The following is a 23,795-nucleotide window of genomic DNA, read 5'->3' on the forward strand; positions in this document are numbered from 1 at the left end:
TTAAATAAAGAGAGTGTTTATTTTTTTTAATTGTTGAAGTAGTGTTAAGGTGGCAGAAGATGGGATTCCAGAGCACAGGAAGATCGATTAGTCTTGTAAAGGAAGGAAGGATAACTCTCCCTCTGCAGTGGGGTTAAAGAAGAAAGGAGGAGTGAAGTGTAGGTAAGTTTAGAAGTGGGGAGAATCTCTTGTTAGCATACTTTATGAAATAAGCAGCAAAGAGAACTGCTTGAGAAGTGAGGTAAAGATTTCCAAAAATTGCTGAGGAAAATTCAAATAGGAACCTAACAACTAAGGATATCATGAAGTGGGTTTTTTTCCTCCTGCAGTCCATATATTGGTTGGAAAAAAGTGGATGATTGAACTAGTCCAGAGTTGAAACAGACTTAACTTGTGACTTGGTAGGAGCTAATGCTTATTTTATTTTTTCTGTTTGTTTCGTTCAACTGTTTTTTCATTCTGGTTTTCCATATTTTTCTTCTGTAGGTCTTGATGACTGTTTGCAGCAGTATATTAAGAACTTCGAGAGGGAGAAGATCAGTGGAGACCAGCTGCTGCGCATTACACATCAGGAGCTAGAAGATCTGGGGGTCAGCCGCATTGGCCATCAGGAATTGATCTTGGAAGCAGTTGACCTTCTGTGTGCACTGGTAAGGACATTAACTGGTAGGAAGGGAAACTTGTATTACTTCGTTTAAATTTTTTTCCTTTCTTAGTTTCTTTCCTTCTTTTTCTTCTCTTTTTAAAAATAATTTAAGTGTAAGTAGGAAAAACTCCCCTAATTCTCAACTAACTGGAAGTGGTATTTTCCTCCTTTATTAAATTTGGTATGGTATATAGTGCCAAATTAAAAATTAAAGACGCTTATAACTCAACTGGTGACATTACATTTAGTTACTTCAGAAACTTGTGTTAGAGTTTTCACAGCATCATTTGGGATATACAATTGTATACAATCAGTTAAAAAGTCCATTCCCTTCTAAAAGTTTTGATTTAATAACATAAATATTAAGAAATCCTATTTTAGAAAAATCATCCTTAAAATAATCAAATTATTTGAATGTTCTAAATGTATACATCCAATAAAAATTGAATATTGTACATTATATGGTTACTTTTGTCAACATACAAGAGAAATAAGTGTCAAAATAATCCTGTAAGATTCTGATAATACATTAAATATTCTGAAAGGAACATAGTTTTTTTTTTCCCTGTTAGGTAAGATGATACCTGATTGGTTTTAACTTCTTACAGATATTTGTAAGGGGGCTAGAGCTACAATGAGATAAAAACATCAGTCTTGTAATATAATAATCTGTGATTTAATTTTGGCTCAGTTACTGACACTTGTGGGCAAGTAATTTCATCATAACCTTGGTTTATTTATTATTTTTATTTTTTTAAGATTTATTTTATTTATTCGAGAGAGAGAGGAGGGGGGCAGAAGGAGAGGGAGAGAAGTAAACTCCCCACTGAGCATGAGCCTGATGCAGGGCTCAGTCTCACAACCCTGAGATCATGATCTGAGCTGAAATCAAGAGTCAGATGCTTAACTGACTGAGCCACCCAGTAGCCCCACTTTGATTTTTTAATATAAAATGGAGATAATAACAATTGCCTCCTGGATGTGTTGTGAAAAGCAAATGAGATGGTATTTGTGTGGTGCCTGATTCAGTGCCTGGCACATAGTAGGTATTCAATAAGTAGTTAACCATTAAGATGATGATAATTAACAAGAAATGAGTAGATAATTATATATAATTCAAGAATCAATTAATATACTCAGAACTTGTGTGTCAGATGTAAGATGTAGTTCCTGCCCTCTTGGAAAGCCTATGGAGGAGGGAGTGACACAGAAATAATCACAATACTGTAGTATAATTACTAAAATAAAAGTATGAACTAAGTATCATGGGGACACAGAAGAGAAAATAACTAGCTTTGACTATGACAGATGGGTTCATATTGCAAAAGAGGTGATATTTAAGGAGCCTAGAGGAGGATGAGCATGTGTTGGGAAGAACAAGAGGGAAGGTAGATAAAACAACCCATACACAGGCACACAAAATAAAGAGCATGCCTGGTGGGTTTGAACAATGGTTAGCTATTTTACATGACAAAAATACATGGGAAACAGTGGCAGAAAATTAGGCTTTAATTTTTTTTTTATTATGTAATGTTAGTCACCATACATTACATCATTAGTTTTTGATGTAGTGTTCCATGATTCATTGTTTGCATATAAAAATTCGGCTTTAAAAGAGAATAGGCCCAGACTATATAAAGTACCTAAACATGATAAGAGATCTGTATTTTCGAGTGTGGATATTGGAGAACCATGCAGGAATGATCAAATACTTGTTTTAAAATGGTAACTACTGGTAGTAAAAAGGAGGGAATGGAGTGAGTATAATCTGAAGACCAGACGAACAATTCAGAAATGTTTTATTTTTTTTTAAGATTTTATCTATTTATTAGAGAGAGAGAGAGAGAGTAGGGAGAGAGAGAGAGCACTAGATGGGGGAGGGTCAGAGGGAGAAGCTAACTCCCTGCTGAGCGGGGAGCCTGATGCAGGGCTCACTCCTGGGACTCCAGGATCATAACCTAAGCCAAAGGCAGACGCTTAACTGACTGAGCCACCCAGGCGCCCCAGAATGTTTTAAATGATCTACTTAGGCTGTGAGTAGGGCTTGAACTAAGGTTGAACAGGAATAGAGAAGATCTGATGAATATGAGGGGTGAGATAAAGGGAGGAGTTGAAAAAGATTCCATGTTTTCTAGCTGCAGACATAGAGTAGATAATTTTGTAATAATGAAGATGGGCAATAGTAGCAAGAATAGATTTAAGTGGGAATATAAATTGAGTTTTAGATTCATTGAATTTGAGGCATCTCTGAGTTATCCTGAAAGAGATACTCATCAAAGGGTTGAACATATGAATTTGGAGCTTGAGAAGTAGCTGAAGATAGAGATTTCGGAGTTTCCAGGATATAAGGATTGAATCCATAGAGAGAGAGATCACCCACGGAGGGACTCCCCTCCACAGTGGGGCTGGGAAGGAAGAAGAGACTACAGAAGAGGCTTATGGAGTAGTCAGAGAAATGTGAAGACAGCTTCAAAAGCATTGTCACAAAAGCAGTGGGGAGTGTTATTTTCATTAAGGAACATCAGTAATATCATCAAATTTCACTAAAAGCCAATAGGATAGGCAAGGAAAAACAACTGGATTGAGGGGCATCTGGATGGATCACTTGGTAGAGGATGCAACTCTTGATCCTCAGGGTCATGAGTTCAAGCCCTATGTTGGGTGTGGAGCCTACTTAAAAAATAATAGAGGGGCACCTGGGTGGCTTAGATGATTAAGCATCAGCCTTCTGCTCAGGTCATGATCTCCAAGTCCTGGGATCGAGCCCCACATCTGGCTCCCTGCTCAGTGGGGAGCCTGCTTCTCCTTCTGCCTCTTCCCCTGCTTGTACTATCTCTCTCAAATGAATAAATAAAATCTTAGAAAAATAAAATAAAAAATAAACCTGACTGAAAGCACTTTCTAAAGAAGAGTACAATCTGAAACCAGATTGATTATTACCTCCCATTTACACATCTCAGTCTTTTTTTTTTTTTAAGATTTTATTTATTTATTTGACAGAGACACAGCGAGAGAGGGAACACAGCAGGGGGAGTGGGAGAGGGAGAAGCAGGCTTCCCACTGAGCAGGGAGCCCAATGCGGGGCTCGATCCGAGGACCTGGGATCATGACCTGAGCTGAAGGCAGGCGCCCAACGACTGAGCCACCCAGGCGCCCCTACACATCTCAGTCTTAACCTTAATTGTCATTTCCTCAAAAAAACATTCTCTGATTATTCCCTCACCATTGGTGGAGGTTAGCCCCTTACTGTTATTCTTTTAACCCTCATCCCATTTTGTAATGACATATTTATATGTGTATTTATCAGTTTAATGTCTGTTTCTTCTGCTAGACTGTAAGCTATGTGGGAAAAGTAACTATGCTTATTAAATACCTAGTGTGTATCACAGATGCCTGGCAATAATGGATGCTGAATAAATACTTTTTGAAAGTGGTATTGTAAGAGTCTTGACATGTTTTTCACATGATAGTTTGGGGATCTTCTTATTTCCCTACTCTGAGATCAGAGGAATCAGCTTAGATTAGAACATGCACTTGCACTCTATCCCTTATCATAATCAGATCACCGAAATCATGCCTGATATAAGAGATCATACTCAAGGTAAGGTAGGCGTCCTCAGTGTTTTTGCATACTGGTCTCCAAATCTGAGTCAGTGTGGCCATGAAGGTGCAACAGAAGTGGCTTGGAGATGGGGGCATGATCTAGGAGTCCTCTATTTGCCACATTTTTTTTAAGAGAGGAGAGAGTGGGAAGGGGCAGAGGGAGAGAGAGAATCTTAGGCAGACTCCAAGCCCAGCACGGATCCTGATGCAGGGCTCCATCTCACAACCCTAAGATCATGACCTGAGCTGAAATCAAGAGTTGAATGCTTAACCGACTGAGCCACCCAGGTGCCCCTATTTGCCACATCTTTTATAACAGTAAATAGTTGGGTGTGTCAGAGTTTGAAGTTCAGGATGTTATGTCTCATAAGCAGGACTCTTCAGAGATAAACCACTTAAGTGCTGGACTTAGAGCTGTCAGTTTGAAGAAGGAAATAAGATTAATGATTACAGTGCTACCTACAAATAGTCTGAACCTCCAGGCTTTGGAGCTTGGCCCATGAACAATCTCTGCTGACCTAAACTTAGAAAGATGGCATGAGAGATAGATGTCTAGACCATTTCAGTGTTCTCACATAGAGCTGTGTAAGTCTCTTTGTACGCTGAGTTTTAATTCCTCCACAGTTCTTGGTTTAAGCTCCATAGTGTTGCATTGTTTTCTTGGGAAAAATACACATTAAAATCATTCTTTCTGTGTTTATTCAGCAATAAATTGGTCATATTCCCCAAAGAGGCCAAATATTAAATTTCCCTTCTACCACTTCCTAATGACTATACATCAGCAAGTTAGAAGTGCAGATATCTTCCATTTTATGCAATGCATATTTTCCTGTGAATATCAAGTGAATTTCTGAGCAATGAATTCTGATTTACTTCTACATACCATTATAAAATTAGGTGGTGAGATCCTTCATCAGCAAGCTGAGTTGACTAGACCAGGAGGTGTGCTGTTAGGAATGGGGGATTGTGTATTATCTCTTTAAAACTTTTTTTTTAAAGATTTTATTTATTTATTTGACAGAGAGAGAGACAGCGAGAGAGGGAACACAAGCAGGGGGAGTGGGAGAGGGAGAAGCAGGCTTCCCGCGGAGCAGGGAGCCCGATGTGGGGCTCGATCCCAGGACCCTGAGATCATGACCTGAGCCGAAGGCAGTCGCTTAACCAACCGAGCCACCCAGGCACCCCTATCTCTTTGAAACTTTAATATCTCTAGTGGCTTTCTACTTTTTTCCCTACATCTACTGTTTTTATTTCCTCTTTTAACAATTATATGTTCATGGGATATAACAGTGGTACCACATACATAGTATGTGTAATATGTAACAGACATAACAGTGATACCACAGGAATTACAAAGATTAAAAAGGCATAGTCTGTGCTCTTAAGATGTATACAGTCCAGTAAAGAAGACAATAGTCATTAAAAGATTATGCAGATTTAAAGAAAATCTCAGGGGAGTGCAGAAGGAAATGATGAACACTACTGTGGGGATCCGGGAAGTGTAGGTGGGATTTGCATTGGGACTTGCAGGGTGAGTAGATGTTTGCCAGACAAAAAGTTGGGGAAAAGTTATCTAGGCAGAAGAAATATCATGTGTAAAGACAGAATTGTGAAAGAATAGGAAACGTTCAGAGAAAAATGATAATTTTGATTTGGCTGGTACATAGTGAGAAGTGATAAGAAGAAAGGCAACTTATGTTTTGTATCACATTATAATTTTTTGCTTAGATTTTTTTATGCTCTCTGCCCAGTGCTTAGCACATAAAGGATATTAAATTAATGTTATCTTGCTGAATGAAGTTCTCTGCTTTTTCCCAGAAAACTGTAATTTTTTCCTCTTCCTCTGACTCTGAATTTTCTATTCCTAGTATAAGGAAGAAGAAGAAAAACTATCAAATTCCTCTGTTTCTTTCAAGCTATGGAATATTTTCATCTGCCTTATTTTAAAGTTAGTCCTGATAGGGAATAAATGTTATGGCAGTTGAGGAAAATCAAAGGTTTATTTAGGAACTTGTTCATTCATACGACATATATTTATTTAAGCACCAACTATATTGTTTGTACCATGTTATTCTAGAAAGAAGTAAGCTGTTCATGATTTGGAGGTGTGTTAACTCTTTCCTGCTGTTACTCTATCATTTAGTATGCTTCAATAGAGAGTACAGTATATTAACTGAAATAGTAAAGCATAAATAAAATATCAATGTATAGCCCTTAATTTATGCTCTGACAATGCAACTTGTTATTGGGAAGTATAAGTGAATCATTTATGACAGGATAAGAACAGTTTTCATTTCATTCTTCATGTACTTTTCATATAATAGGTATTTTGCATGAAAATTTAGATGTCTGCAATTGCTGGGATTTGTTTCTTTGCAACATAATTGCTTGGTTCATTCATCTCAAAATAATTCATTTCTAAAAAATATTCATTAGAGCAGTCCTTTTACGACTCACTCATATTTATAAAGCAAAGTATTATAAAACCTAAACACCTGCTACATGATGCAATCAAATTAAGAGCTCTGAATAAAATAGCATTGACATTGTAAAATATGTGGTGCCAATATTGAATATTTTGTTAAGTACTTAGAGAATTCACCACTAGTGAGGATACAGCCAACTTGATCTTCTAAAATGTTAAGTGTAGCCTTCATTTCTTTCTTGTGCTTTTGCATGCATGTAATTAAAACAGAAGAACAGTAAGAACTTAGCACCAATTATTTAAGAATAGACTGGCTATGTTGAATCAGTGTAGCCAGAGCTGGTTCCTGGCAGACATATATGTAAACAAATATGTAACATATAGGACAAAGAAAATAACTAACTACATTTCATGTCTAAGCTTTTGTTTTCTTGATGTAGTTTCCAAATCAGTAGTAATGCATATTTGTCCCATGCATATCCAGTACAAAGCAAATCTGTAATGAATAAATCTGCACTTTTTAAAAGTTGAGGGAATAGGTAGGAGAGGAAGATGGTGGCAGAGTAGGAGGACCCTGGACTCATCCCACAAACACAACTAGGTAACTATTCAGTCATCCTAAATACCCCCCAGAAATCGACCAAAAGGGGTACAGAACAAGCTCTACAACTAAAGGGAGAAAAGAGACCACATCAAAGAATGTAAGAGTGTGAAGACATGGTTTAGGGGAGAAACTGATCAGGGTGCTGCAGAGGGGAGGGAGCCATGGTCCTGGAGAAGGGCTACAGAGAGAGGAGCACACAAGGGAACACACAAGGAAAACATTTCCCCAAAGCCACTGGCTTGGAAAACGAGAGGGGCTGAATTTTGTGAGGTCTTGCAACCAGCAGGGCTTAAAGCCTAGAGTTTTAAAGATCAGCTGGCTTGGCTGGAATGGAGCCCTGAGGACACTGCACTACTCCTGAGGGGAAGGCAGGCAAACAACCTGGGGGAAGACAGCCTGGAATTAGCAATTTGAAGAATGCCTAGGGCTGACAGGGAAGAAATTTTTCATTCAGAGTACATCCCTGAGAGGCAGCTTTCACAGAGACATCTCTCTCTCTAGGAGCAAAGGAGCTGGCTAGTGCCATTTCCCTCCCCCACCTCTCAGCAGGGACACTGGCTGCCTAACTTGCTTACACCAAGCCCCACTCACCACACTCTAGCAGGACTGCCCTTCTCAGTCAAGTTTGCCTCAGTCCCAGTGCAGTGGGAGCCTCCCACAGAAGACCAGCACAAACCCCTGTCCACACCACATCTCCGGACCAGAGAGTCCTGCGGGGCCTCAGTTCTGGTGGAGCTGGTGTCAGGTCTCATTTGACAAGCAGACCAGGGCACACCTAGTTAAAACTCTCCATATTCAGACCAGGGACTAAACACTGCCCATAGCAGGCAAGGAGAGCCCCTGCAGATGACTGGCCTGAAGGATAGAACATCCAGAACACAACAGCAGAGCACATGAAGCACACACCAGAGACATTCCCTGAAGCACCAGGCCCTGGGCATTACATGACCTCTTCCTCCTAAGGCCATTACTTTTAGGGGCAAGAGATATAACTGGCTTTTCTAACACAGAGAAGGCAGAGACTTAGACAAAATGCTAAGATGGAGGGATTTATCCCAAATGAAAGAAGAAAATAAGGCCATGGCCAGAGATCTAAGCAAAACTGATAAAAGTAACATACCTGATGGAGAATTTAAAAGAACAATCCTAAGGATACTCATTGGGCTTGAGAAAAGAATAGAAAACATCAGTGAGACCCTTACCACACAGATAAAAGAGTTAAAAAAGAATCAGAGATGAAGAATGCTATAAACAAGATTGGAAACAGGCTTGATGCAATAAACAGGCTGGAAAAGCAGAGGAATGAGTTAGTGACTTAGAAGACAAAATAATAGGAAGTAATGAAGCTGAACAAAAAAGAGAAGGATTATGCAACACAAGAATAGACTTAGGGAATCAGTGACTCCATCAAACATAATATCATTTGTATTATGAGAGTCCCAGAAAACGAAGAGAGAAAAAGGGGCAGAAAACTTTTTTGAAGAAATAATAACTGAAGTTTTCAGCTGGGTAAGGAAAATGGACATCCAAATCCAGGAGTCACAAAAAATTCTCATCAGAATCAACAAAAACAGGCCAACACCAAGACATGTTGTAATTAAATTTGCAAAATATAGTGATAAAGAAAAAGTCTTAAAAGCAGCAAGATAAAAGAAGTCCCTAACTTACAAAGGAAGGACTTATATGGGTAGGTGGAGATTTCTCAACAGAAACATGGGATGCCAGAAGACAATGGCAGGATATATTCAAAGTACTGAATGGAAAAAATCTGCAGCCAAGAATACTCTATCCAGCAAGGCTATCACTCAGAGAAGAAGGAAAGATAGAGTTTCCCAGACAAACAAAAACTGAAGGAGTTCATGACCACTAAACCAGCTCTGCAAGAAATATTAGAGGGGACTCTTTGAGTGGAAAAGAAAGACCAAAAATGACAAAGACAAGAAAGGATCAGAAGAAATCTCCAGACACAACAACAAAACAAGTAATAATATGGCACTAAGTAGATATATATCAATAATTACTTTGAATGTAAATGAACTAAATGCTCCAATCAAAATACATAGGGTGTCAGAATGGATAAAAAATCAAGACCTATCTATATGCTGCCTCTAAGAGACTCACTTTAGACCTAAAGACATCTGCAGATTGAAAGTGAGGAGATGGAGAAATAATTATCATGCAAATGGATATCAAAAGAACGCTGGAGTAGCAATACTTATATCAAACAAACTAGACTTTAAAACAAAAACTGTAAAAAGAGACATTGAAGAGCACTATATAATCATAAAGGGAACAATCCAACAAAAAGATATAAAAATTTTAATTATTTATGCTCCTGAATGGGAGCAGCCACATATATAAAACAATAACAAATATAAAGGAACTAGTTGATAATAACACAATAATAGTAGTGGACATTAGCACCCCACTTATATCAACGGACAAATCATCTAAACAGAAAATAAGCAAGGAAACAAAGGATCTGAATGAAGAACCAGACCAGATGACTTAACAGATATATTATGAGAGTCCCAGAAAACGAAGAGAGAAAAAGGGGCAGAAAACTTTTTTGAAGAAATAATAACTGAAGTTTTCAGCTGGGTAAGGAAAATGGACATCCAAATCCAGGAGTCACAAAAAATTCTCATCAGAATCAACAAAAACAGGCCAACACCAAGACATGTTGTAATTAAATTTGCAAACATTCCATCCTAAAACGGCAGGATACACATTCTTTTCAAGTGTACATGGAATATTCTCCAGAATAGATCACACATTAGATCACAAAACAAGCCTCAGCAAGTTCAAAGATTGAAATCATACCATGCACCTGTTTTGACCACAACACTGTGAAGCTAGAAGTCAACCACAAGAAAAAAATTTAGAAATACAAATACATGGAGGTTAAACAATGTGCTACTAAACAATGAATGAGTCAGTCAGGAAATCAAAGAAGAAATTTAAAAATACATGGAAAGAAATGAAAATGAAAACACAATGGTCCAAAACCTTTGGGATGCAGCAAATTGGTCCTAATAGGGAAGTATATAGCAATACAGGCCTACCTCAAAGCAGGAAAAATCACAAGCAACCTAACCTTACACATAAGTAGCTAGAAAAAGAACAACAAATGAAGGCTAAAGCCAGCAGAAGAAAGGAAATAATAAAAATTAGAGGAGAAATAAATGATATAGAAACTAAGAAAACAGTAGAACAGATCATTGAACCTGGAGCTGGTTCATTGAAAGAATTAATTATTAAATTGATAAACCTCTAGCCAGACTTACCAAGAAGAAAAGAGAAAGCACCCAAATAAATAAAATCACAAATGAGAGGGGTGAAATAACAACAACTGCCACAGAAATACAATTATTAAAAGAATATTATGAAAAATTATATTCCAATACATTGGACAACCTGGTAGAAATGGATAAATTCTTAGAAACATATAAAGTACCAATACTGAGGGGCGCCTGGGTGGCTCAGTCGTTAAGCGTCTGCCTTCGGCTCAGGTCATGATCCCAGGGTCCTGGGATCGAGTCCCACATCGGGCTCCCTGCTCGGCGGGGAGCCTGCTTCTCCCTCTCCCACTCCCCCTGCTTGTGTTCCCTCTCTTGCTATGTCTCTCTCTGTCAAAAAATAAATTAAAAAAAAAATTTTTAAGTACCAATACTGAAACAGGAAGAAATAGAAAACTTGAAGAGACCAATAACCAGAAAGGGATTGAATCACTACTCAGAAATCTCCCAACAAACAAAAGTCCAGGACCAGATGGCTTCACAGGGGAATTCTTACCACTTAAAGAAAAGTTAATAGCTATTCTTCTGAAACTACTCCAAAAAATAGAAAAGGAAGAAAAACTTCCAGATTCATTCTATGAGGACAGCCTTACCTAATACCAAAACCAGATAAGGATTCCACTAAAAAAGAGAATTACCTCTGACAAACATAGATGCAAAAGTCCTCAACAAAATACTAGAAACCTGAATAAAACTACATTAAAAAAAAATCATTCACCATGATCAAATGGGAGTTATTCCTGGGTTGCCAGGGTGGTTGAATATTCACAAATCAATCAGTGTGATACATCACATTAATAGAAGAAAGGATAAGAACCAAATGATCATTTCAATAGATGCAGAAAAAGAATTTGACAAAGTACGATATCCATTCATGATAAAAATTCTCAACAAAGTAGGTTTAGAGGGAACATACCTCAACATAATAAAGGCCATCTATGAAAAATCCATAGCTAACATCATCCTCAATAGGGAAAAACTGAGAGCTTTTCCTATTCAGTCAGAAACAAGACAGGGATGCCCACTCTCATCACTGTAATTTAACATAGTACTGGAAGTCCTAGCCACAGCAGTCAGGCAACATTAAGAAATAAAAAGCATCCAAATTGGCAAGGAAGAAGTCAAATTTTCATTATTTGCCGATGACATGATACTCTCTGTGGAAAACCTGAGAGACCCCCAAAAAACTGCTAGAACTGATAGAGGAATTCAGTAAAGTCACAGGGTACAAAATCAATGTATAGAAATCTGTTGCATTTATATACACCAATAATGAAGCAACAGAAAGAGAAATTAAGGAGTCTATCTCATTTACAATCGCACCAAAAACAATAAGATACTAGGAATAAAACTATCCAAAGAGGTAAAAGATCTGTACTCTGAAAATTGTAAAACACTCATGAAAGAAATTGAAGATGACACAAATAGATATTCCATGCTCATGGATCAGAAGAACAAATATTGTTAAAATGTCTATACTACTCAAAGCAATCTACACATTTAATGCAATTCCTATCAAAATACCACCAGCATTTTTCACAGAACTGGAACAAACAATCCTAAAATATGTATGGAACCAGAAAGACCCCAAATAACCAGAGCTATCCTGAAAAAGAAAAGCAATGCTGGAGGCATCTCAATTCCATACTTTAAGTTATATTATGAAGCTGTAGTCATCAAGACAGTATGGTACTGGCACAAAAACAGACATATAGATCAATGGAACAGAATAAAAAACCCAGAAGTAAATCCACAACTGTATGGTCCATCAGTCTTTGATAAAGCAGGAAAAGAATATCCAATGGGAAAAAAGTCTCTTCAACAAATAGTGTTGGGAAAACTGAACAGCAACATGCAAAAGAATGAAACTGGACCACTTTCTGAGACCCTACACATAAATAAACTCAAAATGGATTAAATACCCAAATATGAGACCTGAAACCATAAAAAACCTAGAGGACAACATAGGTAGTAACCTCTTTGACATCAGCCATAGCAACTTCTTTAGAGGTATGTCTCCTGAGGTAAGGGAAAGAAAACGAAAAATAAACTATTGGGATTTCAGCAAGATAAAAAGCTTCTGCACAGTAAAGGATACAATCAACAAAACTAAAAGGCAACCTACAGAATGAGGAAATAATTGCAAATGACCTATCTGACAAAGGGTTAGTATCCAAAATATATAAAGAACTTACAAAACTCAACACTCAAAAAACAAATAATCCAATTAAAAATGGGCAGAAGACATGAAGAGACATTTTTCCGAAGAAGACATCCAGATGGCCAACAGACACATGAAAAAATGCTCAACATCACTGATCATCAGGGAAATGCAAATCAAAACTACAATGAGATACCACCTCACACCTGTCAGAATGGCAAAAATCAACGACACGGGAAACAAGAAGTGTTGGCAAGGATGTGGAGAAAAGGGAAACCTGCACTGTTGGTGGGAATGCAAACTGGGCAGCCACTCTGGAAAACAGTGTAAAGGTTCCTCAGTAAGTTAAAAATAGAACTACTCTATGATCCAGCAATCGCATTACTAGGTATTTACCCAAAGAATACAAAAATACTAATTCAAAGGGATTCGTGCACCCTGATGTTTAGATCAGCATTATCTAAATAGCCAAATTATGGAAAGAGCCCAATTGTCCATCGACTGGTGAATGGATACAGAAGTGCTATGTATATACAATGAAATATTAACTCAGCCATCAAGAAGAATGGAATCAAGAGACTCTTAACTATAGGAAACAAACTGAGGGTTGCTGGAGGGGAGGTGGGGGAGGTTGGGGAAATTGGGTGATGGGCATTAAGGAGGGCATGTGATGTGAGCACTGGGTGTTATATGCAACTGATGAATTATTACATTCTACATCTGAAACTAATGATGTACTATATGTTGGCTAATTGAATTTAAATAAAAATAATAAAAATAAGGAAAAGAATGAAATCTTTCCATTCCCAACTATGTGGATGAACTAGAGTGTATTATGCTAAGTGGAATAAGTCAGAGAAAGAAAAATACCATATGATTTCACTCATATGTGGAATTTAAGAAGCAAAACAATCAAAGGGACAAAAATAAGAGAGAGGAGAGACAAATCAAAAAAGACTCTTAACTGTAGAGAACAAACTGATGGTTACCAGAGGGGTGGTGGGTGGGAGGATGGGTGAAATAGGTGATGGGGATTAAGGAGTGCACTTGTGATGAGAACAGGGTGATGTATGGAACTGTTGAATCACTATACTGTATGCCTGAAACTAATATAACACTGTATGTTAACTAACTGGAATTTAAATAAAAACTTTTAAAAAATAAAATTTGAGTCAGTACTTATTGTCTGCATACTTCTGGACGAAAGCAAAGGGGTGCATCATTCACTTGTCACTTCTTGATGTAGTAGGCATGGGAGCATGATTTACTGGTGACTTAGTGAGACACAGCACACCATCTGCTTTCATGAAGGAAATAAGATCTATGTGTTGTCAGTAACTGATTTTGAGCTACTTAGAATTGAGAACTTTGATGATAAAAATTAACTTGAGATCAACTAATCTATCCCTTGTGTTAAAATAGTACCACATAGACACTTGTATACAGATGAGCTTCTAACCTATTTTTATAGTCTTACAGAATTTTCTTTCTTTTTATTAAGTTAAGCCCCAACTTGGGGCTTGAACTCAAAACCCTGAGATCAAGACCTGACCTGAGATCGAGAGTCGGACACTTAACTGACTGAGCCACCCAGGTGCCCCATGGTCTTAGAAAATTTTCTTAAAAATGCTTTTGAGTTATTGGTTTAACTAGTTTTATTTTATTTATTTTTATTGGTTTAACTAGAATTAGTTTTAAGAATTTCCCTCTCCATCCTCTACTACATATCTTGTGTCTCTTCTTGCCCACTGCATTCCACTGTCCTCATTTTTCATCTCTGGTCCATGTAGGGTATTTCTTTAGTAGGTTTCCACGTTAGGAGAAGTTCTCTCAGGGTATCCTTCCAAAGGTTTTTTCCACAAAGATTTTTTTATTCCCTAATTCTTGAGTTGTATTTTAAAAAATAATTTTAGTATTATCTTAAATTTTGAAGGCTTCAAAGTATTTTTACTTTGCCTTCATATTTTTATTTATAAGATGTGTATTATTCTTTTTAAATTATTCTGACCTTTTCTAAGAAAATATTGAAATGCTAGTGTTATATATAAAGAGAAATTAATGTTGTATGGCAACTAATGGCTATAGAGTGAAAGTTACATTACAGGTTGATTGATTAGTTTCCTCTCTAATGAACTATTATCATTTGAGCTTCTCTAAGAAATTGTTATGTTTATAAACAAATGTTTCCTCATGAAAATCATTAATACACAAAAATTAAAAATGAGAATACTTCTATACTTCAGGGAAGATGCTTTAACACAGGGGAAAACTTCTGAAAATACTTTCGGGAAAGCACTTCAGATGTGTCATTGAAATTTAGTTCATACAGGGTCACCTGGGTGGCTCAGTTGGTTAAGCAACTGCCTTCAGCTCAGGTCATGATCCCAGGGTCCTGGGATCGAATCCCACATTGGGCTCCTTGCTCAGTGGGGAGCCTGCTTCTCCCTCTCCCTCTGCCTGCTATTCCACCTGCTTGTGCTCTCTCTCTGTCAAATAAATAAATAAAATCTTTTAAAAAAATTTAGTTCATATAGTCTCCAAAGGGCAGTTGAGAATGAACTTTGGAGGGAACCAGCACATGTTCCTGACCTTGGAGAAGGCCTTTCCCTTCCTCCAGCAAGTGAGTGAAGTGCATATTCAGATGTGATTAAAAATCTTTACAGGGGGAGATTATTTTTGATTATCCAGGTGGGCCCCAACTCCAATCACAAATGTTCTCATGAGGGAGAGACAGAGGGGGATTTGGTACACACCGAAGAGATGGCCATGTGACCTCAGAGGCAGAGACAGGAGTTACAATGGCCACAAATCAAGGAATGTCAACAGCCACCAGATTCTTCTTGAGGCAGGGATCAGAGCCTTCGGACGAAGCATGGACCTGCCAACACTGTGATTTTAGCCCAGTGGTAGTGATTTTGGATTTCTGATCTCCAAAGTATGAGAAAAAATTTCTGTTGTTTCAAGCCAAATTAAAAAATAATTTGATATAATTATAAATTGTTGTTATCTAGTCATTAGAGAATATCTTTAATAAACTTATAAAAAGATTTCCTTCTTTTTTTTAAATATTTTATTTATTTATTTGACAGAGAGAGACACAGTGAGAAAGGGAACACAAGCAAGGGGAGTGAGAGAGGGAGAAGCAGGCTCCCCCCAGAGCAGGGAGCCCAATGCAGGGCTCAATCCCAGGACCCTGGAATCATGACCTGAGCCAAAGGCAGAGGCAGACACTTAATGACTGAACCACCCAGGCGCCTCAAAAGGATTTCCTTCTTAATATAGTGACAAGCTGGATAAAATCTCCCAAATGTTTCACAGATAATCCATGCTCAGATGCAAGAGAATCTGAATAGAATGTTGTTTTATTTGTGCAAACAAAACGTTTTGACTTAAGAGAATATTGCCATTCAAATTTAGTACTGAATATTTAATATACTATGTTTCTTTAAAGAAAGAGATCCATGGCTCCAAAAGGAATGTTCTTTAATAAAAAATGTAAATTTTTAGCAAAGAACATTCAGACTTTTATCACTATGAGACCTTCAATGGTAACATACATAACTTTGGTATTTATTTATATATACTTGGTTTTTAATGTTTATGTGTCCAAACCCTCCTCTAGTCCTTTTTTTTTTCTCCTCCAAGTTTCTTTTCTTAAATTACCATAGAAGAAATAAACTTAAATTTCATAGTTACCCAGTGGTTGTTGGCTTAATACAGCTAAATATATTGTGCCATTTGCTTCCCTTTTTCATACCCCTAGTATTTTATCTACCATTTTGCTTAAATATCCCCTCACATATGGCCTTGTGACTTGTAGTCCCATTCTGAATTCTGTCTACTCTAAGCTCTGTAAGCACAGAGAAAATCTCCCTGTGCCTCATTGTCCTCAACTCTAAAAGGAAGATAAATCAAACTTAGAATTCATTTGGGCTTCAGAAACTATCTAAAATTCTTTGGGTTTTATGATTTTTCTATAAGGTAATAGTACTTTTAATTTTACACATGATGATAACACACGTGCTGCTAAGTAGTTTGATGAAAGTCATCTTTTGAGCAGGTTAACCAGCCTTTCTTGGAGGTGTTTTACAACTCACAATTAGCTCTTTTAAAATTTAATTGTAACTTATGAAATCTGTCCCTAAAGTTTATTTGTGGAGATCTTAGAGTGTTTTGTATTGAATGTGTGTGTGTGTCTTTTTAAAGCTATTTATATTGATTCATATAACTTCTTTCTACATTAATTTATAGACACAATATTTAAGGTGAAATAGTAAATATTACTGCAAATTCAAAAATGAGACCAAGGAAATATAAGAAAACAAACTTAGCAAAAAGCCAGTATGATTGTTTTCCATGTGCTTCATAATTGACTGTGAGCTAGTGCAGCCATGACAAAAAATAAAAATAAGTTCAGTTTCATAATTTGTATTATAAAAAGGAAAAAGTGTATTGGTTCCACTGAGAAATTAGAGTTTTTTTCTGGTACCATATTATAGAAGAAGTTCTTATGTGAGTCATTATGGAGAGGACACAGAATAAAGCTATATTGCATATGATTTGTTTCTTTTTCTTTTTTTTTTTTAAGAATTATTTATTTATTTGAGAGAGCAAGAAAGTACATGAGAGGGGGGAGGGTTAGAGGGAGAAGCAGGCTCCTCGCCGAGCAGGGAGCCCGATGCGGGACTTGATCCCGGGACTCCAGGATCATGACCTGAGCCGAAGGCAGTTGCTCAACCAACTGAGCCACCCAGGCACCCTTGTTTCTTTTTCATTTTATCGTTAGCTCGTGCTTTCTTTGCTCACTTTGGGAAAGCAGAATTTTTCATAGCATCTACATTCATGACTATGCATATGCTAATAGAATAGATACTAAAAAATAATTACTGGGGTGCCTGGGTAGCTCAGCCAGTTAATGTCTGCCTTCAGCTGGGGTCATGATCCCAATCGGAGTCCTGGGATTGAGCCCTCGTGTTGGGCTCCCTGGAGCCTGCTTCTCCCTCTCCCTCTGCCCCACCCCTAGCTCACACTTGCATGCACCCTCTCTCTCTCAAATAAATAAAATCTTTTAATAAAAAAATAATTACTGATAAAAATGATTTTCACAAGTAAATGAACATAAGTTTGGGTTTAAAAAAACACTTATGAGTCCTAATAATCTTTATTTCTTGCGTGGTATATTTCCAAGATATAATGCCCTCATCTTTTCATGCTCATATTAGCATTTAACACATTTTATTGTAATTTGTTTATCTTACATTTGCCCAGATCCTCACTTGACTGTGGGCTCTGCTAGGCCAGGAATCCTATCTTAGTCATTTGTAACTTAGTACTAATTCTGTTGCCTGTACATAGTAACATACTTAGTAAATATTTTAGTGAATGAATATAATATTGACTTCAAGTATATTTGTTTTCTCTCTTTTTATAATTCAGAATTATGGCTTGGAAACAGAAAATCTAAAAACCCTTTCTCACAAGCTGAATGCATCTGCCAAAAATCTACAGAATTTTATAACAGGGAGGAGAAGGAGTGGCCATTATGATGGGAGAACCAGCCGAAAATTGCCAAATGACTTTCTGACTTCGGTTGTGGATCTGATAGGAGCAGCCAAGAGTCTGCTTGCCTGGTTGGACAGGTAAAATCTTCCACATGTTTCATAAGTAATCCTCCTCGACACTATCTTGAATATAACAGTATTTCATGTGTTCTTGTGAAAGAATTGGACAGGTAGAGGAATATCAAGTTACAAATGTCTAATTATGATTCATCACAATATAGGGGTATCATCAAATAGACATTAATCATTTGTAAATTTTTATATCTAAGTAGCCAATTAATAATTAGTCCCTGACAATTTCAGAATACCTTAACTGCTTTACAAGCAAAGTCATTTTTGGCTGTCATAACAAGATTGATAGTACTGTTTTATCTCCTAATTTTCTTTATTCATTGTATTAATTGGTCATATTTAAGGGTGTGAGCATTAGGATTCTATTTACTGTTTTCAATGGCTAATTAGACACTGACACTTTAATAGTATGTAGTGCATGTCTCCTTACCTTGCTAAATTCATTCTTTATTATTACTCACATTGCACAATCTTGAATATCATAAACATAGTTTTAGATTTTTTCTAGTTAATTTTTATTTGTCTAGGAACACATAAGATAACAAAAGTTTTCATGATATAAAATGAAAAAAATATTAAAATATGTGATTAAACATTGTAATGGTAAAACAAATTACAATTTTTTTAAAAATTAAGCTCTTTACTTTCATTTTTAGAATTTTTTTATAAGGGATATGTACTATGTTATGGTGGTTAAATAACCAAATTTTAGAATACATTTTATTCTCATAAGAAACTCTGGTAATAAACAATTTTACCAGAATTCTTTCTTGAGTAGATGTCAGTGGGATATACATTATATATAATATTTTGGCTTTTTAAAAATCTGAGGCCTTAAAAATAAAATACTTGTATTTTTAAGGTAAAAGTTAATTTAACTTCATATTATCTAAATTTATGTATATTAATAATAACATATAATATGATGATACTAAATCCAAATCTTAATACTAAGCCCTGGGTTATTAGCTTTTTGATAATTAATTGGTAGACAGCATATTTCTTTTGCATTATGACATTATTAAAATTTAATTCTCATAATTGTCTAAACTACTTTTATCAATGTTTAAAGTAGTTGCACTTTAAATATAGAAATTCTGCAAGTTTCATAATGGTCAATAAGTAAAATATATTTAAAATATGGCTTAGTCCTTAAGTAATGTAATATATTTGTTTCAGAAGGCTTCTCAGTAATTATAAAGCTTAAAGAACACATACTCCATTTTAGTTTATCCTCTTACACTATGACCTGCTCTATAATTGTGAATTTGCTTTACCTCAATAATTGTATTTAGTAAATTTCATTTTATGTTCTTTTTACACTAGTACTTGTCAAATAAATGAATAATAGAATGTTTTTACTTTTTAGTGGCAGATATGGCTTTTTACAAAATCATATAAATAGCTTCTAGAACACTATGATAGTTTCTGACATTTTATTGTATTACATAATTTTTTATGGTGACATTTTTTTTATCATCTAAGAAGATGCTTTTAGTAAGTGCCAGTTCACCTACAAACACATATGAGTATACACACACATACAAAAACATACACAAACAGCCGCATAACAATCCATGAAGTCAATCAATGGTGTTTTGTGTTTGTTTCATAGGAAGAGAAAATGTGATAAAAAGCCTGAAGGAAATAATTTAAATCATCTGTTTGGCTTCCATTGCTGCAAAGGTTTTCACAATGCTTATTTTGTATTCCATCATACCATGGTGATGGATTGAGTCAAAGGTCGTTTAATATTTTGACCATAAAAATGAAATCTGTACTTAGAAGGAAAAAAAAAGACAACTTTGTGATAACTTTAAAATCATCTGCTGAAACTGTAAATTGAAAAAAGAAACTGAAGTTTATATTTTGAAGATCTTTCACAGAAAAGTTCAGCTCCAGGCTGGCTTGCCTATAATGATGATACTTTAGCAAGCTTAAGTTTTAAAAAGGAAAGAAGGAGAAAAGAATTTTCTTACATGCTAAGGCATTTGGACTTACGCCAAAGGCCTTTGGAACCTGTTTAGTAGGGTCATTGTGTTGAGGCCTGTGGATCTTGATGGTTACTAGGGCTGTAGTGTTGGGAAAAATTAAAGAAGGGTAAGGATGGAAGAAGGAAAACTAACTTAAGAGGCTATTTTAGGAATTAATCATGCTGCTGCTACTGTTGATGATTTTGATGCTGATACTTCCAGCCACACTCATTTAATCAAAGCAAACCTAGGAGTGTTGTCTTCATTTTACAGATAGGAAAACTAGCACTTACAGAGGTTAAATTCAAAACCAAGTGGTAAGTAAACAGTGGAACTATGATTCAGCCCAGGCATCAGACAACAGAGTTGATCCTCCTATTTACTGAGGTTTTTAATTAGAGGAGCAGAAGTGAGAATAGAAGAATGTTAGAGATATTTATGCAGATAAATAAGATTCTGGAACAGGTAAGATCTATAGACTACAGGAGGCATCTAGGTATTTGACTTGGCTGGCCCAGTGGATGGTTATTGCCATTATCAAAACAGGAATAAGTTATGGTGGAAGATGAATGTTGAGTTGAGTGTGGGGCATGATAAATTGTGAAAAGGTCTTTATTAGAGTATTGCTGCTCAGAAAAAATATATGACCGATAGAGATTTGGGAATAGTTAAAATATAGGTGATAAAGTCATGGACGTATTAATATGGTGGTCTAAGGAGAGTTTTAGAATGGATTCCTTTTATTCTGCTCTGTTTGTCTTCTGTACGACTTATACCTTTCTAACACTATATCATTTACTTATGTATTATTTTTTTGTCTGATTATATGATGTATGCTTCAAGAGAGCAGGGGTATTCATCTGATTTGTTCACTGCTGTCACAATTATCTAGAAGAGTTCCTGGCTTGTAGTGGGTGCTCAATAAGTATTTTTGAGTAAATGAAGAGAACTGGGATAAGGAGTGAGCTCTGACCACCAACAACTGAAGGATGAGTAGAAGTGCTGCTTGTGGAAAAAAAAAATGAGAAGGCATAACCAAAGAGGTAGGAGAGAATTAGATGAGAGTGGTGTCATGGAAGCAAAGGTAGTAAAGAGGTTTTTGTTTGTTTGTGGGTTGTTGTTTTTTTTTTTTTTTTTGAGATTTGAGTATTTTATTTTTTCCAACTTTATTGAGCTGTAATTGACAAATAACTATGTAAGTTTAAGGTGTACAGCATGATGATTTGATACACATATATATTGTGAAATGATTACCACAATAAGGTTAGCTAAGACATCCATCACCTCATATAATTACCTTTTTTTCTGAGAACATTTAAGATGGGAGTAAAGAGTTTTAGGGGGGAAAGGAAGTGGTGAGTAGGATCAAATGCTGCTGAGTGATTAGGTAGGTTGAGGACTGAAAGTGTGTAGTGAATGAGGGAATCAGGATATATGTGACCGTACTAGCAACAGGTTAGTTATTTTATTTAGGAGTCATGAAAACTGGAGTGCATGAGTTGGTTATGAATTAAAGGTAAGTGAGAATTCCTCTTTGAAGAAATTTTTTTCTGAAATTGTAGTTCAGAACAGTTTGTGTAATGTTAACTTTCCTTTTTCATAGATTCTTAATCTTTTAGTGGTGATAGGAAAGAAGAGAGGTTAATGATGAATACTACTTCTATATTTGGGAGTTTAACTTTGCTTCCTCCTCTGCCACGGATTATATGAATATCTTAACTGTTCCTTGGCTAATATAAATTTCAGAAGGTCCTGAAATCAATTTAAATATAATAGGACTTTTTCTGTAACTATGCAAGGTAAAATGTTTAGGCTGTTTGTTTTCCTGACAGTAACCCAGACTTTTATCAGAGATTATTAGTGGGTGTGTATTTAAGTTATATTTTTATTCTTTTCAAAAAAAAAATGTTTTCTAGGTAGCAGCAAGAACACAAGACAACACTTCATATGTCCTCTTGTTTCATTGTGTCCTACAAGCTACACAGAAAACAAAACACATTAATCATTGTTAGAATAGCCAAAAGAGCAGTGTTCTCCATGGTCATTATTGTGAATCCTGGCCAAAATGCATCATGAAATAGTGCAAAGGAGCAGAAGGCTGAGAAAGAGTTGAATTTCAGCTCTGCCTCTTAGTCCTGGGTAATCTTGAACCTTAACTTTTGTTTTTATTTTCTTTTTAGAATAGGATGTAAAACCTGCAGAATTTGAAGTTCTCTTCTAAGCACTAATACTCTATAATTAATTGACCTTGTTCACCAAAGCCATATGAGGAATATATCCAACTTATTTCCTTCTAAATAATATCAAAGGATGAACACTAACATTTGTTAGTTACTTGTAGAATCATTATTTAACTCTCTACCTCTTCTCTAAATAAATTTAGTTTTTTTAAGTTCTAGAACAAAACTAATCCTTTTTTTTATTTTTTAAATTTTATTATGTTATGTTAGTCACCATACAATACATCATTAGTTTTTGATGTAGTGATCCACGATCCACTGTTTTCATATAACACCCATTGCTCCATGCAGTATGTGCCCTCCTTAATACCCATCACCAGGCTACCAATCCCCCCTCCCCCCTCCCCTCTAAAACCCTGTCTGTTTCTCAGAGTCCATAGTCTCTCATGGTTCATCTCTCCCTCTGATTTCCCCCCCCATTCATTTTTCCCTTCCTTCTCCTAATGTCCTCCATGCTATTCCTTATGTTCCACAAATAAGTGAAACCATATAATAATTGACTTTCTCTGCTTGACTTATTTCACTTAGCATAATCTCCTCCAGTCCCATCCATGTTGATGTAAAAGTTGGGTATTCATCCTTTCTGATGGCTGAGTAATACTCCATTGTATATATGGACCACATCTTTATCCATTCTTCTGTTGAAGGGCATCTCAGCTCTTTCCACAGTTTGGCTATTGCGGACATTGCTGCTATGAACATTGGGGTGCATATGGCCCTTCTTTTCACTACATCTGTGTCTTTGTAGTAAATACCCAGTAGTGCAATTGCTGGGTCATAGGGTAGCTCTAATTTTAATTTTTTGAGGAACCTCCACACTGTTTTCCAAAGTGGCTGTACCAACTTGCATTCCCACCAACAGTGTAAGAGGAAAACTAATCTCTTTTATGCTTTCATTATAAAAGGTAAGAATGTGTCCTGTCTTGTTTATTTTTGTTTGTCTTGAAGAACTTAGGTACTTAATTATAAAAGTTCCATAGAAATGACATTGACCAAAAATTCTTAATATTTTGATTTGTAGGTGTAGATTTATTTTAATTTAAAGAAACAGTGATAAATATTTTGGCATTAAATTTTCTATTGCATTTTGGGGAGAACTTGCATGCATAGCAATATGATATGGGTTTATTGCAATTTTTATTTTATGTCACTTGAAAGGGAAGAAAGGAAAAGAAAGAATAGGTGAAAACCTTTAATTTAGTTGTAGATAC

At 36.2% G+C, this 23,795-nt stretch overlaps 1 protein-coding gene across 4 annotated transcripts in view; it reads left to right on the plus strand.

The window, feature by feature from the left end:
• The window catches only part of CNKSR2 (connector enhancer of kinase suppressor of Ras 2), a 274,247-nt gene that overhangs the window by 52,726 nt on the left and 197,726 nt on the right, over positions 1 to 23,795 (plus strand). For all 4 annotated transcript variants that reach the window (XM_035000627.1, XM_035000611.1, XM_035000620.1 and 1 more), the window contains exons 2-3: positions 487 to 650; positions 18,175 to 18,377. In XM_035000627.1, coding sequence (XP_034856518.1) covers positions 487 to 650; positions 18,175 to 18,377 — 367 coding nt within the window. The remainder of the gene's footprint in view (positions 1 to 486; positions 651 to 18,174; positions 18,378 to 23,795) is intronic.

Source organism: Mirounga leonina, unplaced genomic scaffold, assembly GCF_011800145.1.
Source record: "Mirounga leonina isolate KUSES-001 unplaced genomic scaffold, KU_Mleo_1.0 Mir_101595, whole genome shotgun sequence".
Classification (NCBI taxonomy): domain Eukaryota; kingdom Metazoa; phylum Chordata; class Mammalia; order Carnivora; family Phocidae; genus Mirounga; species Mirounga leonina.